This window comes from Lynx rufus, unplaced genomic scaffold (assembly GCF_022079265.1).
Source record: "Lynx rufus isolate CCGP_SWC_20201006 ecotype Redwood Valley unplaced genomic scaffold, mLynRuf1.p SCAF_1, whole genome shotgun sequence".
In the NCBI taxonomy this organism is placed as follows: Eukaryota; Metazoa; Chordata; class Mammalia; order Carnivora; family Felidae; genus Lynx; species Lynx rufus.
Window position 1 is genome coordinate 117,052,619 of NW_025814823.1, and position 17,634 is coordinate 117,070,252.

At 39.5% G+C, this 17,634-nt stretch overlaps 2 protein-coding genes across 2 annotated transcripts; both read left to right on the top strand.

Moving 5' to 3' along the window:
* Positions 1 to 2,358, top strand: LOC124526628 (protocadherin beta-3). Its single transcript, XM_047099748.1, has one exon. It carries the CDS (start codon positions 1 to 3, stop codon positions 2,356 to 2,358), a length of 2,358 nt encoding a protein of 785 aa, XP_046955704.1.
* Positions 2,359 to 13,469: 11,111 nt separating this feature from the next.
* LOC124526703 (protocadherin beta-4) lies at positions 13,470 to 15,857 on the top strand. The gene has a single exon (XM_047099864.1). The coding sequence runs from the start codon at positions 13,470 to 13,472 to the stop codon at positions 15,855 to 15,857; it is 2,388 nt and encodes a 795-aa protein (XP_046955820.1).
* Positions 15,858 to 17,634: the final 1,777 nt, after the last annotated feature.

The window sequence follows — 17,634 nt, forward strand, 5'->3', positions numbered from 1 at the left end:
ATGGTCGAAAGCACAATGGAGGCCAGAGGGGAGCGCTTTCTTAGACAAAGGCAAGTCCTGTTTCTGTTTGTTTTTCTGGGTGGGTCTCTGGCTGGGTCTGAGTCAAGACGCTACTCTGTGGTTGAGGAAACAGAGAGGGGCTTTTTAATAGCCAACATAGCAAATGATCTAGGGCTTGGGGAAGGGGAACTGGCTGTGAGGGGTGCACAAGTTGTGTCTAAAGGAAACAAACAGCATTTTCAGCTTAACCATCAAACTGGCGATTTGCACCTGCGTGAGAAATTGGACCGGGAAGAGCTATGCGGCCCCACGGAGCCATGTATACTACATTTTCAGATATTACTGCAAAACCCTTTGCAGTTTATTACAAATGAGCTTCACGTCATAGATGTAAATGACCATTCTCCGGTATTCTTTGAAAATGAAATGCAGCTGAAACTCTTGGAAAACACGCCACCAGGAACCATGATTCCTTTGGGAAATGCTGAGGACTTGGATGTGGGAAGAAACAGTCTCCAAAACTATACGATCACTCCTAATTCCCATTTCCACGTTCTCACACGCAGTCGTAGGGATGGAAGAAAGTACCCACAACTAGTGCTGGACAAATCTCTGGACCGTGAGGATAAGCCAGAGTTCATTTTGACTCTTACCGCGCTGGATGGCGGCTCTCCACACCGGTCTGGGATCGCCAAGATCCACATCCTGGTCTTAGACATAAACGACAATGCCCCAGAATTTACACAGACACTCTACGAGGTTCAGATTCTAGAGAACAGCCCCCTTAACTCTGTTGTTGTCACTGTCTCAGCTACTGATTTAGATACAGGAAATTTTGGGACAGTATCATATGCATTTTTTCATGCTTCTGAAGAAATTCGTAAAGCTTTTCAGCTAAATCCAATTACTGGTGATATCCAGCTAGTCAAATATTTGAATTTTGAGGAGATGAATACTTATGAACTGGACATAGAAGCCAAAGATGGCGGAGGCCTTTCAGGAAAAACAACAGTGATAGTTCAGGTGGTTGATGTGAACGACAACCCACCAGAACTGACATTGTCCTCAATTACCAGCCCTATCCCTGAGAACTCTCCAGAGACTGTAGTGGCTGTTTTCAGTGTTTCTGATCTAGACTCTGGAGAAAATGGAAGAGTTATGTGTTCCATCGAGGACAGTCTCCCCTTCATCCTTAAACCCTCTGTTGAGAATTTTTACACCCTACTGACAAACACACCTCTGGACCGAGAGACCAAATCCGAGTACAACATCACCATCACCGTCACCGACTTCGGGACCCCCAGGCTGAAAACGCAGCACAACATAACCGTGACGGTCTCCGACGTCAACGACAACGCCCCCGCCTTCAGCCAAACCACCTACACCCTGCGCGTCCGCGAAAACAACAGCCCCGCCCTGCACATCGGCAGCGTGAGCGCCACGGACAGGGACTCGGGCGCCAACGCCCAGGTCACCTACTCGCTGCTGCCGCCCGCGGACCCGCAGCTGCCCCTGGCCTCCCTGGTGTCCATCAACGCGGACAACGGGCAGCTGTTCGCGCTCAGGTCCCTGGATTACGAGGCGCTGCAGGCGTTCGAGTTCGGCGTGCGCGCGGCCGACCGCGGCTCGCCCGCGCTCAGCAGCCAGGCGCGGGTGCGCGTGCTGGTGCTGGACGACAACGACAACGCGCCCTTCGTGCTGTACCCGCCGCAGAACGGCTCTGCGCCCTGCACCGAGCTGGTGCCCAGGGCGGCCGAGGCGGGCTACCTGGTGACCAAGGTGGTGGCGGTGGACGGCGACTCGGGCCAGAACGCCTGGCTGTCGTACCAGCTGCTCAAGGCCACGGAGCCCGGGCTGTTCGGCGTGTGGGCGCACAACGGCGAGGTGCGCACGGCCCGGCTGCTGAGCGAGCGCGACGCCGTCAAGCACAGGCTGGTGGTGCTGGTCAGGGACAATGGCGAGCCGCCGCGCTCGGCCAGCGTCACGCTGCACGTGCTGCTGGTGGACGGCTTCTCGCAGCCCTACCTGCCGCTCCCGGAGGTGGCGGCGGCCGAGGCGCGGGCCGACCCGCTCACCGTCTACTTGGTCGTCGCCTTGGCGTCCGTGTCGTCGCTCTTCCTGTTCTCGGTGCTGGTGTTCGTGGCGGTGCGGCTGTGCAGGCGGAGCCGGGCGGCGTCTGCGGGTCGCTGCTCGGGGCCCGAGGGCCACTTTCCGGGCCACCTGGTGGACGTCAGCGGCACGGGGACGCTGTCGCAGAGCTACCAGTACGAGGTGTGTCTGACGGGAGGATCTGGGACCAGTGAGTTCAAGTTCCTCAAACCGATTATTACCAATGGTCTGGTTCAAGACACTGAGTGAGACTAAAGCAAAGCTCCAATTTTAATGATAGTTTAGGTCAAAAAGTAATTGTTTGGCTATGATTGTTTTCTTTTATAATCAAGAATCTTTAGTTGATGTAATATTGTCTTTAAATATTGATTTTACTTTGTGGGTTTTGTTAATCCTCGTGTATTCTCTTTTATCTGCTTCCTGTCTTAGTAATGCAGTCTTAATGCCTCTTTTCTTTTTCTAATAGGTGAGCAAAAATAGATTCATTATCTTTTAATGGTGATTTCAAACAAGTTTACTTTAAGGAACTATCTCAAATTCTCTATCCAAAGCAATGTAGATAGAGTTCCAAAACAGTAATCTTGTAATTTACCCTGTTGAATACAGTCAGATAATGTTCTTTATAATATACTTAAAGCAGCTTTGTAGTTAATGAAGTTTGTGGATAGATTAAAATGTATTTTCTCTAAGCTGTACCTTCTTCAAGGTACACCATGTTTTTAGGGACAATACATTTAGTTCATTTTATGTTTTGACATTTGCAATTAATATTTCAATATTTTTACATTTACGTTGTCATAAATGCACACAAAATACAGGCTATAAGGCAAATTACTCTTGGATTTGCCTAGAATATTCTCATGAAGACTGAAGAAAAAATATAAACCTACAGCATTTTGAAAAACAGATTGTGCTTTTACATTTTGCATGAAAATGTTGTTTAGTGGGGCATCTGATGCTATGACAATTTAGTGTGTAAATTCTGAGAGAAGTTATCAACCTAAGAGTCGTTTTTTAATAATTTCAAGAAAGCACGTACATGTATGATCTCTAAATGCTTTATGTAAAAGTAGTGTCCCATCCAATCCTACTTTTAAAATTAATATCTACTTGGCATTTAGATGGTGATATATGAGGAAAATCTATAACAAAAATTATAATATATACATATATGTATATTATATACTTTTATTATATTTTATAAAATTATATAATTTTATTATATATATGTATACATACATATATATGTAATTTTTGTTTTTTGTCTTGGTTCTCTTCTCCTGATTTCAACCTGACATGACCCAGGATTATAGATGGTCCTTCTGAGGACTGTCCATCCACACTAGCATTCTACCACCTACAATGTAATTAAAAGATATACAAGAATAGGTAGTTCTAAAGAAGACAGAGCAAGGGGCTCCTGGGTGGCTCCAGTTGGTTGAATGACTGATTTGACTCAGGTCATGAATCTCACAGTTTGTGAGTTTGAGCCTTGCATCAGGACCTGTGCTGATAGGTCAGAACCTCCAACCTGCTTCAGATTCTGTGTCTCCCTCTCTCTCTGCCCCTCTCCCACTCATTCATTTCTCTTTCTCTCTCTCTCAGAAGTGAATAAACATTGAAAATTTTCTAAAAGAGCAGTATCATTGTGAAAGTCTAAATTAGCTATAACTATGAATAAAATCTGGAAGCAACCAAAGTCACATTTTATGGCTATTTTGAGTGAAAGAGAAAAACTTATTTTTAAGTGATAAAATATTTAGTCCCCAGTTAAATAAGTTGATTAGGAAAAAATTGGTTTTCTTCTTGAAGGCATTTTCTCATCCAGAAGGACAGAACTTTCCAAGAATTGAATACTTATGACTAGAAGAGAGAAAACTGAAGTTTCTCAACAAATTTGAAAATCCCCAAAAGAGAAGAAGAATTTAAGATTGACATGCCTTCAGTCATATTTTAAAGTGCAGCTATAAATGGCGTCATTTTACATAACAGATCAAATGCATGAATCTTAATAATCAGGGGAAAGAGTATTTCCTTTCATTGATGAAGCACTTTATAGAGATATTTTAATCTGGCTCTTCTGTTTATTTTTTTTTTTAATTTTTTTTCCAACGTTTATTTATTTTTGGGACAGAGGGAGACAGAGCATGAACGGGGGAGGGGCAGAGAGAGAGGGAGACACAGAATCGGAAACAGGCTCCAGGCTCCGAGCCGTCAGCCCAGAGCCTGACGCGGGGCTCGAACTCGCGGACCGCGACATCGCGACCTGGCTGAAGTCGGACGCTTAACCGACTGCGCCACCCAGGCGCCCCTCTGGCTCTTCTGTTTAGATCTTTTTTTTCTTCTTTTCATAAATTGGCTGGATTTTCATTAAGAGAGGAAAAGATCAAAGAATTGTGACCAAGTCTTCTCTGTTTGGCTGGCTTAGTCCTAGGTAGTATCAGAGCTACTATTCCATTGTGGAAAGTATAGAAAGCAGTTCTTTTTTTGGCCAATATGGTATATGATCTGGGACTAAAGTTGGAGGAGCTATATGCTGAGCACTCATTTAGACCCAGAAGACAGAAGAACAGACGCTGTTAGTAACTTGGTAGATCCATTGAATTCACCTATTGTTGAGTGAACAGAATTTAGTAAAGCCAGAAAAGATCTTCTAGACTAAATTTGAAGATTAGAAACAATTACACCTTACTCTTGTTTCAAAGTTGATTTTTTTTTTCTGTGCTGTTGGAAAGTTTTTCCCTTTTATTTAAAGACAATTTTCAAAGACTTCTTTATCTGGATATTAAGTACAGGACAGAGAAGGTACCATATGTATAGTACTATCTATTGTGGCCACTTTTTGGAATTCCCATACTGAAAGTCTGGTACAAGGTAAAAACGATGACCTTCTATGTTAATGATAATTTTTAGTAGTCTTCTGTGAGGACTAGTAAGTTCATTACTGTGAATTATTTCCAAATTGATCTCTAATAATCTAATTTTCAAAAAGTAAGAGAAATTAAAATGGCTCCTCTGCCCAAATATACTAAATAACCTTACTAGACTTTAAGGAACTTGACAGTAGAATCTGTTTCTGTTTTATTCAGACTTGTATCTCCAACACATGGCATTATGCCTCACAATAGTAGATGCTTGAATAACTTTTGCTGAATGAGTAATTTTTAAAAAATATTTGAGAAATCAATGAATTTTTGAAGAGCTCATTTACTTGGAACTTATCTGTACACTGAATTTCAAAAGAACTAGCTACATTCAGAAAGGGCTGGGGATTGATAATGCCAATTTCCATAGAACCAATATATTATTTAGTTGTCTTCCTTCACTTGTGTGGAGATTTCTGGAAACTCAGAGAATTGTAAAACAATGTACTGACCTCCAGTTGGGTTCCAGATGCACTTGCTCACATCTTTGATTTCAGCAATAAAGAAGAAATGAAATAAAAGTAATTTATAAAAGCACTGTCAACTTCCCAGACCTTCTGTTTACCAAATTAACTTCCTGAAATCTGTATTTAAATTCACTAGCCTCTAATCAATTATTCTCTTGAACTCTGGTTAGTCCTTGTGGTATAAAAATTAAGTGAAATTTGCAAGATCTGAAAGTCTTTGAATAAACTTTAAAGTAGCCAATCATTAATGTATTTTCAAAATGTAATTCTAGATAGTGTACATTCTTTTACCTCTCTGAAAACATAAATTCATAAATAACTTAAATATTTCCTTGACATTCACAATCTAGTTTTTAACACTTAAAAGCAAAGAAATGACAATGAATTTAAAACTTTTATGTAGGTTTGTTAAAAAACTAAACTATATTCAAGTATCACTCATTAAAACTAATGAAGTAAGTTACCATACTTTTTAGAACTCTTTCTTAATCCTTAAATATGGCTTCCTTGTAAATGAGGACTTTTTTTTTTAAATGCAAGTTTTTCTGTACATGTCACTACTTTTATTCTCTATTTATACTTGCTTCTTAGGGTAGCTTGCTGTATATTTTAAAGCTAGAAATCTATACTTTTATGTCTAATAGTTCTCTTCTTAGCCAATAGTTTGGTTGAACATCGATATTTAAATCTAAACTCGTTTTCCTTCTGTTCTTTGGTATTCAACACTGTTGATTAAAAGTATGAACTCAGTATAGTTGCCATTTTTTATCTGTAAACTTCTTTATTTTATTTTGTTAAAGTAATCGCTATTCCCACTATGGGGCTTAAGCTCATACCCCAAGATCAAAGTCACATGCTCTACCAACTGAGCCAGCCAAGAGCCCCTTCTTTACTCTGTTTTAGATTTTTTACCTTTATCCCAATGTTCTGGTACTTTCTCGGTCTCAGCCTGAGATTCACCCAATATACTGATATATATTCAAAATATATAATATATATTCAAAATTTCCATTTGATAAGTTTTCATAACAGCTTGTTCTTTATTTACAACTTATTTTTTGTTTGAGGACATTAAATGTCTTTTACTCTTAAGTTCTTTCCATATTGTTCTGAATCTGTGTTTGTTATGTATACATTCTTTTATCTGTTGAGTGCATTTTTCACACTGTTAGTCTTCCTCATATGCTTGGTGATACTTTACTGATCACTCCTCTCCTACTGGAGGTTTCACTCACACCAGTACTGGTTTTGGTAGCCTTATCGAAGGGAGGAAAAAGGAGTCTCACGGTGGTTCCAGTCCCAGGTTCTACAAACCCGAGCCTTAATTAAGAAGCTTAGCTCAACTTTGTCAGACACAGAAGTTTGAGACCAACACCTAATGATGTGTTTGATTTGGTCCCGCTCTCCCTACTACAGAGTAGGTGGTCCTACTCTGCATTTGCTCCATGAGGCAAAATCGCAGGGAGTGTCACCCTCTGCCTCTTGTTTATCTTGGTGTCTGTTACAGCTGTAGACTTGGGAGCTAATGGAGACATTTTTTACTTTTCAATCTTCAGAGTAAACAAACTGATTTTGAGGAAAATCGAGTTGTAGCTGAAGTAATTGATACATAGGGTTTACCTACAGGAAAAAAATCATAGTCTTTATTAATATATATGACACTGCTGCACATGGTAGCCCTGGATGACACACATACTTGCTGGATGGCCAGAAAAACTTGCTGCAAAACTATCTTATATTATGCATTGAGCTGGTGCCACATAAAACAAGGTGGTAACCTGGATGTAACTTGAGTTAAAACTCAGGACTATTTTATCAATAATTCAAAGCTTCAGAATACTTGATGTTTACATGTCGAAGTATGGAGCACTGAAGCATAACTACTAGGCTCCTAAGTGACAGGCACAGCCAGGCACAAGCTGTTGCTGTTATTAAGGACTATAAGCCACCTCCATTTGACATGGTCTAGGACCTATCCCAGCCTGACCTGTCATTCCCTGAACCTCCACATAAGTCTACTCAGCTGACAGGTTCTCTATCCTCTTGATCACTGAGTTGACTCAGCCATCTTCCACTCTCGGTTTTCTGCTCCTGTTGTGGAGGACTAACAGGGAACTTTCAGTGGACTACTTCTCATAAGGCCATTTTTTGAGTATTTGGGGGATATCAACATCATTGGGACTTAGTTGCAGAACTATTAATGTGAGAGATTTCTGACCAGAATATCAGAGACAAATGGGTTCAGATTTCTAAAGTCATTTGGCTCCAGATAATATGGGCTGTCTATGAGGAAGAGCTTTGATGAGAAACTCAACTTCTAGAACAATTTGGGGTTTATAAAAAATTAAAATTGTGTTCTCTATTGTCATTTTCAGATTTGTTTTGCCTAAATTTATCTCTGGGGAAGTGAATTTTTTCATCTTGAATGTTTTCCTATTCAAGAAGGTTTAATAAGTAATCAAAAAACTTTCCAGGGGCTCCTGGGTGGCTCAGCTGGTTAAGCATCCATCTCTTGATTTTGGCTCAGGTCATGATCTCATGGTTTCTGAGTTTGCGCCCGGTGTCAGGCTCTGAACTGACAGCATGGAGCCTACTTGGGACTCTCTCTCTCCCTGTCTCTCTGTCCCTCCCGTGCACTCTCTCTGTCTCTCTCAAAATAAATAAATAAACTTAAAAAAGTAATAATACTATTTTTAAAAAAATTTACACAAAGAAAGTCCCAGGACTAGAATTCTATTGAATGTTTAAAAAATTAACACCAGTCCGTCACAAACCTGATTTTAAAAAGAGGAGCAGGGACCACTTCCCAATTCATTCTGTGAGGCCCATATTATTCTGATGTTAAATGCAGGCAAAGATAACACAAGAAAAGAAAACTCTATGCCATTATCCCTTACGAATATAGATGCAAAAATTCTCACCCAAATGTTAGCAACCTGACTCCAGCAACATATGAAAGGGATTAAACACCACAGCCAAGTGGAATTTATCCCAGAAATCAAAAGCTGGTTTAACATATGAAAATCAATCAATAAAATATACCATATTAACAAAAAGGGAAAAGCCATACAATCATCTCAATTTACACAGAAAAAGCACTTTACAAAGTCTAACACCTTTTCATGATAAAAACACTTAACAAATTAGTAAGAATAGGAAATGTCCTCAACCCGATAATGGGCAATTATAAAAACCCACAGCCAACTTCATATTTAATGGTGAAAGATGAGAAATGAACAAGAATGGCCCTTCTCCCTGCTTCTATTTAATATTGTACTGGAAATCTAGCCAGGGCAATTAGATGAGAAAAAGAAAATCATTCGGATTGAAAAGAAGTAAAAGCATATTTGTGGATGACATGATCTTGCCTAAAGAAAATCCTCAGGAATCCACAAAAGTTACTAAAATTAATAAATGAGTTCAGAAAGGTTGGAGGATACAAGATCAACGTACAAAAATCAGTTGTATTTCTATACACTAGCATTGGACAATCCAAAAAGGAAATGAAGAAAACAATTCCATTTATGATAGCATCAAAAAGAATAAAATGCTTAGGAACAAATTTAACAAAATAAGTGCAAGACTTGTACACAGCAAAGCATCATTGAAAGAAATTAAAGCTGACTTAAATAAATGGAAAGTGTTCATGGACTGGAAGACTCGACATTATTGAAATGATGATACCTCCCAAATTGCCAAATTGGTCTACAGGTTCAATGCAATCCCTATCAATATCCCAGCCAGATTTGGTTTGTTTTTTTTTTTTTTTGGAAATTGGCAAATTGACCTTAAAATTCATATGGAAATATAGGGGACCCAGAATAGCCAAAAAGTCTTTGAAAAAGAACAACAGATTTGGAAGACTCATACTTCCTGAGTTTAAAGATGTATTGTGAGGCAGACATTAGATGTTTGAAATTTTTGATACATTAAACATATAATCTATTTAGTATGTCCTGCAAGGAATTATTAGAAATTGTCTTAGATTACATCATAAATTTCTCAAGCCAAATTCTCATTATTCAAATATCTCCTTTCTAAATTTGCATTTCAATACATGTGATAAAAATATCTTATAGATTTAGTTTGGAATTTTAGCTGATATTAATAATAATTTTAGTTTGCTTTCACCAGTGAGCTGTATTGTTTGCTTTATAGTTATTTCACTCAAATGGCAAGCCTGAGGTATCTAATTTATCTATCTAGTAGAAACAAATCTCAAAAATTTATAAGACTTTCTTACAAAATCCACAAACCATCAATATTAACCAATTATTAATATTAGTTTAATATTTTGAAATAATATTATTAAAGTGCAATTTAATGGGGCGCCTGGGTGGCGCAGTCGGTTAAGTGTCCGACTTCAGCCAGGTCACGATCTCGCGGTCCGTGAGTTCGAGCCCCGCGTCAGGCTCTGGGCTGATGGCTCAGAGCCTGGAGCCTGTTTCTGATTCTGTGTCTCCCTCTCTCTCTGCCCCTCCCCCGTTCATGCTCTGTCTCTCTCTGTCCCAAAAATAAATAAACGTTGAAAAAAAAATTAAAAAAAAAAAATAAAGTGCAATTTAAGGAACTAAAAATACTAATTAAAATCTAATACCTATTTCACCAATTAATTTCTCTTTCTCTCAACAATTAATGTTCAAACTCCTTCTACTTTCCCCCTTAAAAATAGCCCTCAAGTCATCATGAAGTTTGAAAAAATTCTTACTTTTTTTTTAAAACAAGTGAGAGTATTCAAAACTTCAGAGTATGGATTTTGCATTTTGAATTTTCCATCTACTTGTATTCAAATACCTTTAAAATGATTTTTACCTTTTCTTCAATGAAATTTAAAGTTCTTGCCTATATTTTACCAGGGAGATATTAAAACTATTCTCTCTCTCTTTGTATACTCAAAATGGAAAAAATACTTTAAATGTCATATTTCAGTTCCTGCAAAAGTTGTGTAAATTGTTGTATGAATCCTTCAGAATGTATAATGCAACTTTCCTGACTGGAATAGAATGGTTTTTTGGGTGATCATTATTTATATCATTAACTCCTCCTCCATGCAGGGAAAATATAATAGGCTGTTTTTAAATTTAGCAGTTTATTTGGGGGGAATAATCTATGATGTAATATGTTAGATAGTCCTTTTAGGCCATCTTTCTTGATTTTAACTTCACATACTAATAACATTTCAAAAGAGCATACATAACTATCTTTTTCTCCAATAATTAAGGCTATAGGGAATTCATTAAATATGTCATTCTTAATTTTTATTTTTTACCTAATTAATGGTCACAACAAAGCACTATTAGTTTCCCCTCCAATTCCTAAGTTTTGTAAGCACCTCTTTTTGCTGGTTTCTAACTCTAAAGGAAGACAGACCATCTTGAAGATGGTCATCTTAGGTTAACTACAAACTTGAACACAAATATATCTCACCTATGATGTCTATGTACCCAAGACTTAAATTTGGATCTACATTATCTAAAAAGTTGCCCACTTCTCCAATTCCACTTATGTAGATAAGAGAATAGATTCTGGAGCCACACACAAACAACAGTTTGAATCCCAGCTCTGCCATTTCATATGATGTGTGATTATGGGTAGGTTATTTAAACCTAAATTTCTTCATCTATAAAATGCAGATGATAAGAGTGTCCACCTCATAAGGTTGTTGGGAGATAAAATGAATTAATATATGTAATTGCTTAGAGTATTACATAGAATGGCATATAGAGACACATTTGTGTTAATATTATCTAGATTTCATTTGCTTTGGATTGACAAAAGGAACTGAAAAGAGCTGGTTTGCAACACTGTTTGAATGTCAACAAATAGGAATAAGCAAATGAAATATAGTTTGAGATTTGTTCTGAACACTTTAATTTGAATCTAACTAGAACTTCATTATTATATTGTATACAATTTGCTCTTTGTTTTGCCCAGGATATTTGTTTTCCATTTATATCTAAAATAATATTCTTGCTTTTTATTCTTTTCAGTATTTATTTCACTTAATGTTCATATATATATTGTATCTCCTCTGATTTGCCTTAAATGTAAAAGAATTCTAAAGTGTATTAATGTTATTATTGCCAATGCTGTATCTCTTATAGGAATTCATTAATAGAACTAGACTCAAAGTAAATTTAATTGAATAGTACTTAGCATGTACTATACTCTCATCTCTGAGAATACTATATTTATTTTCAGACATGTTCATGGCTGCATATATGATCTGGCAATAATCTTACATATATAGAAACATGATCATTAGAGTGGATTAATTTATTTATTCAACTGATATTTTTTAATGATCACCATAATCCAGGCTTCTTTCAAAAATATTTTTTAGGTTTATTTATTTTTGAGAGAGAGAGAGAGAGAGAGCGAGCACGAACAAGGGAGAAGTGGAGACAGAGAGAGAATCCCAAGCAGGCTCTGCACTCACAGTGCAGAGCCCAATGCGGGGCTTGAGCTCCCAAATCGAATCACCACCTGAGCCAAAATCAAGTGTCAGACACTTAACCAAGGTGCCCCCCAAAATATTTTTATAATACTTTCTGTCACTAACAGAATCTAAGATTATCATGCTTTTAAAATAACTCATTCTACATGAATTATAATTTATTAAGTTAATTAAGTAATTAAATAAAATGACAGGGTATTTAAGGAGGGGAAATCCCGTATGTGCCAAGATAAATGGCACTCCACTTAATATACTAATTGTAACCAACAAACTGGTTAACTGTATCTCAGTTAACTTACTGTATCAGGGCAATTACAATAGCTGCACACTGTGCTGGAACCCATTTTATAAATACGTTTCTTCTCTTTATGATATATGAATAGACAAGGCCTGAGGCACCGTTTGTTCACAGATTAAAATGTTTTAAATCAAGATTTCCTATCCACCCCCCACCCTGCAGTGAGTTGGTTGAAGAATATAGTATCTGGGATACAAAGGATGAATGTGCTAAGAAGCAAACATAAAATATAGATATCTATCTAACAAAGTAAGCTTAAACTTAAACCCTTTATTTTAACAAAATATTATGATTTTTATTCACTTGATTTTGTCTTTATATTATCCTGCTAATAGTCAAGTAGAGTAATCAAATCCTTTACCCTTCAGTTTCCTTATCGGTAAAACCCCTTTCATTTACTCTCCAAGTCTATTACTTGGAGAGAATAGAATCAAATTCTAATACTTTTTTATTCCTTCTGAATTTAATGTGGGTTCACACTGTAAAAGGATTCATAACAAATCAAGATGCCTCTTCATTCAACTATATTACTATTTGTACCAGTGTAACGACATAGAAACTTTCCTTTGAAAGATAGTCTCCCTGAGACCTTGTGATACAGAACACCTTAACAAGCTTTTGCATCATCAATTCCTCACATACTTGGAAATAAACAAATGTAACTATTATGAATTATAATTTTATGAGAATTTATCTCCCCTGGTTAGATTATGCAAAGGGAAAATGGAATTCTTTGAAGTTACACTGATTAGAATGTGGGGAGATTAGGGTATCCTCCTGCTTTGTGCTCACAATTACTCTAGCTCATGCAATATAATGAAGTAACCTTATATATTATGCAATTGGATGGAATAACAAGGTTTGTAAAAGTTATATACACCTTAAAAAATAGTTTACATTTGGACCCTTAACAAAATATGCTTTGACTTGAAAATATTAATTTCCCAATCAAGACGCAGGGTGGCGCTGCAGGCTAAGACTGTGAATAAAGAGCTGTAAAAAGCTCCGTATTCCTTTGTTGCAAAAAGGAATCAAATACACGGAAGAAGCTTTGCCAGCCATACTGGGTTACCAGCGAGTTTGGGCTGCGATAAACGAATTTAAGATTAAAGGCAACTTTATGAGGATTCTACCAAACAAGAAACCAGAATTTAGTATCTCCAGTTTTTTTGTGGTTGCTAGGAAGGTTTGGATGTAAGCGCCCGGACTCCAACATGAAGACGCCAGAGAGAATTCAACCACACAGGCAAGTGGTGGCCTTTATTTTGATGGTGTTCTTGTCCCAGGCTTGCCCTGAGCCTATTCGTTATTCTGTGATAGAAGAAACAGAGAGTGGCTCCTTTATAGCCCATCTGGCCAAAGATCTGGGCCTGGGAATTGGGGAACTGACCGCTAGGTCAGCCCGGGTGGTGTCTGACGATGACAAGCAGCGCTTGCAACTGGATCGTCAGACTGGAGATTTGCTTTTGAGGGAGAAAATAGACCGGGAAGAACTATGTGGCTCTGTTGAACCGTGTGTACTGCATTTCCAAGTGTTGCTGGAAACGCCGGTGCAATTTTTTGAAGGAGAATTATCAATCCAGGACATAAATGACCACTCCCCAGTATTCCCGACTGGGGAGATGCTCTTGAAAATACCGGAGAACAGCCAGCCAGGGACTCTGTTTCCGTTGAAATTAGCTCAGGATTTGGATGTGGGTAGCAATGGCCTTCAAAAGTACACTATCAGCCCCAATTCTTATTTTCATGTTCTAACTCGAAATCATAGTGAGGCCAAGAAATACCCAGATTTGGTGCAGGACAAAGCGCTGGATCGAGAGGAGCAGCCTGCGTTCAGCTTAACCCTCCTAGCTCTGGATGGTGGATCTCCACCTAAGTCTGGCACCATCACAGTGCGAATCCTGATCACAGACGTCAATGACAATGCTCCGGAGTTTGTGCACACCCCATATGAAGTACAGGTCTTGGAAAACAGCTCCCTAGATTCCCCAGTACTTAGTGTCTCAGCTAAAGATATAGATTCTGGAAACTTCGGGAGTGTTTCCTACGGCTTTTTCCAAGTATCAGATGAAATTAAACAAACTTTCTCAATTAATGAAGTCACAGGAGAAATCCGACTGACAAAGAAATTGGATTTTGAACACATTAAATCTTACCACGTAGAAATTGAGGCCATAGATGGCGGAGGCCTTTCTGGAAAAGGCACTGTAGTCATACACGTGGTGGATGTGAACGACAATGCCCCTGAGCTTACAATATCTTCACTCACCAACTCCATCCCAGAAAATGCTCCTGAGACTGTAGTGTCTATCTTCAGAATTCGAGATAGAGACTCTGGAGACAATGGAAAGATGATTTGCTCTATTCCAGATAATCTGCCGTTCCTTCTGAAACCGACTTTCAAGAATTTCTACACGCTGGTAACGGAGAGTCCCCTCGACAGAGAGAGCAGAGCCGAATACAACATCACTATCACCGTCACCGACTTGGGGACCCCCAGGCTGAAAACGCAGCACAACATAACCGTGACGGTCTCCGACGTCAACGACAACGCCCCCGCCTTCAGCCAAACCACCTACACCCTGCGCGTCCGCGAAAACAACAGCCCCGCCCTGCACATCGGCAGCGTGAGCGCCACGGACAGGGACTCGGGCGCCAACGCCCAGGTCACCTACTCGCTGCTGCCGCCCGCGGACCCGCAGCTGCCCCTGGCCTCCCTGGTGTCCATCAACGCGGACAACGGGCAGCTGTTCGCGCTCAGGTCCCTGGATTACGAGGCGCTGCAGGCGTTCGAGTTCGGCGTGCGCGCGGCCGACCGCGGCTCGCCCGCGCTCAGCAGCCAGGCGCGGGTGCGCGTGCTGGTGCTGGACGACAACGACAACGCGCCCTTCGTGCTGTACCCGCCGCAGAACGGCTCTGCGCCCTGCACCGAGCTGGTGCCCAGGGCGGCCGAGGCGGGCTACCTGGTGACCAAGGTGGTGGCGGTGGACGGCGACTCGGGCCAGAACGCCTGGCTGTCGTACCAGCTGCTCAAGGCCACGGAGCCCGGGCTGTTCGGCGTGTGGGCGCACAACGGCGAGGTGCGCACGGCCCGGCTGCTGAGCGAGCGCGACGCCGTCAAGCACAGGCTGGTGGTGCTGGTCAGGGACAATGGCGAGCCGCCGCGCTCGGCCAGCGTCACGCTGCACGTGCTGCTGGTGGACGGCTTCTCGCAGCCCTACCTGCCGCTCCCGGAGGTGGCGGCGGCCGAGGCGCGGGCCGACCCGCTCACCGTCTACTTGGTCGTCGCCTTGGCGTCCGTGTCGTCGCTCTTCCTGTTCTCGGTGCTGGTGTTCGTGGCGGTGCGGCTGTGCAGGCGGAGCCGGGCGGCGTCTGCGGGTCGCTGCTCGGGGCCCGAGGGCCACTTTCCGGGCCACCTGGTGGACGTCAGCGGCACGGGGACGCTGTCCCAGAGCTACCAGTATGACGTGTGTCTGACGGGAGACCCTAGGACTGGTGAGTTCAAATTCCTGAAGCCGATATTTCCCAACCTCTTGGTTGAAGACACTGAGAGAGAAATAAAAGAAAACCCCAACTGCAGGAATAGCTTTGTATTCAGTTAAGGATTGTATTTGGTCAAGTCAGCCTCTCAATTTTGGTCAACCTAACTCCCATTGCAACACCTTTCTTTTAAAAAAAATTTGTTGTCTAAATATGTACACCTCTATTCCAACCTATGCGTGTCCCTGATTGTGCCAAATTTTTCTTTTATTAATATTCATTGGACTTGGCATTTTTAGTTAACTGATTAAGTATGTATATTCTCCATATTTGACCTTCTCTTGGTGATTAATCTTTCCATAACTATAAATTACTCAAGTAGCATAAGAAGAAATTTTATTTAAATCGACTTCTTAATGTCTTAAAGCTTTTATGTAATTATGCATTTCTCTATATTTGTGGTGTTTGTCTTTACCGTTAACTTTATCTGTAGAGTGTTTGAAATACCTAGGCTTTGTTCATTGCTCTCCAGGCTCCTCCCTGAATAACCATAAGCATATAACTTATTTGTTTCTCTCAGATTGTACATAAACATGCACTTCCATTAAAATATTAATACACTAAAATTGTGACTTTCTGTTGTGCACACCATGTATGCTAGAATTTAAAAAATGTATTTGATCGATACTTACATGGTACACTGTATGTATTCCATAAATACTAATAATAAATTTTAAAAATTATTCTCATAAATAATTGAAGAGAAAATCTTCTATAATTTGGTATCAGGTTCACTAAACAAAACTAAGTCACTACTTGGTAAAATCCTTTATAACTATTTCAGAACCTTAAATACACCTTAGATCCTTTCAAAGGATGCAAAACAGGAAAGGCATCATTACTTCCTTGTCCTTCCTTTTCCTCTGTAAATAAAAGATCAAGTATAATGTATATTTCTTTTGGTTTTCCTGCAGCTTCTCCTCACCTTTCAAAAGAAAGAATTTCTTCTGAGTTTCTCTTATCCTATTCAGGTTTGATTATTGGCTGGTACAAGATTTTCACTTTAAATTACTTTGCAGACATGAACATCCGTTATCAACCAAATAATTATTTACCTTTGATGTCCAAGTTATCTTCTCTTCAATGTAGCTTTGAGGTATTTTATTTCAATTTATCAGTTTTACGTTAAACTTTCATTGTAAGAAATAAGCATTATTTTGCCATTTTGGACAATAAGAACAGAAATAGAAATTAAATAAGAATGAACTTATCTTAAGTGTCATTGTTTTATGTTGTGTTCAGTAAGCCTAGTAAGCTGATCATGTGGTTTCCAACTAAATTTATATGGATATAAGTATAAGACCTCTTAGTTGAACTTTTGGTACAATGTGAGCAATTAAAGAGTCTGTTTCATAGTCTAAATATTTTTAAATCTCATGGGTCATTCTACTGGAATTTAATGACTTGTACTTATTAACCTTGAATTACTTTTTTCTCTAAGGGTAAAGTGACATAAAAAGGGGAATTACTGGTTAAGTTATTCTTGAAACATAACTTTTAGCCTTCATCCAGTCTAAAAATTGAAATGAGAAAGCAATAAAAATGAGAACAAAATTAAGCACAAGTATATATGGACATAAATTTGGTAGTCAACTTTAACAACTACTGATTAGCTATTATATGAATAGCTTTATGTATGGTGACAAGAAATCTGACTGAAGCTTTCACCAGTGTATTTCACCATTATGAAAATCCAAGTTGACTTCCCCCCCCCCTTTTTGTTTATGTCACGAAATTCCCAATTGTATAATTGCCCAAATGAGACTGGCTAAATAAACACCCAGAACCCACCTTTATGAATTTGTAGGTAAATTTGTGAATTACTTTGTATATTATTTT

Coding starts and splice junctions, on each gene's coding strand:
- LOC124526703 (XM_047099864.1), top strand. CDS start 13,470: ATGAAGACGCCAGAGAGAATTCAACCACACAGGCAAGTGGTGGCCTTT.
- LOC124526628 (XM_047099748.1), top strand. CDS start 1: ATGGTCGAAAGCACAATGGAGGCCAGAGGGGAGCGCTTTCTTAGACAA.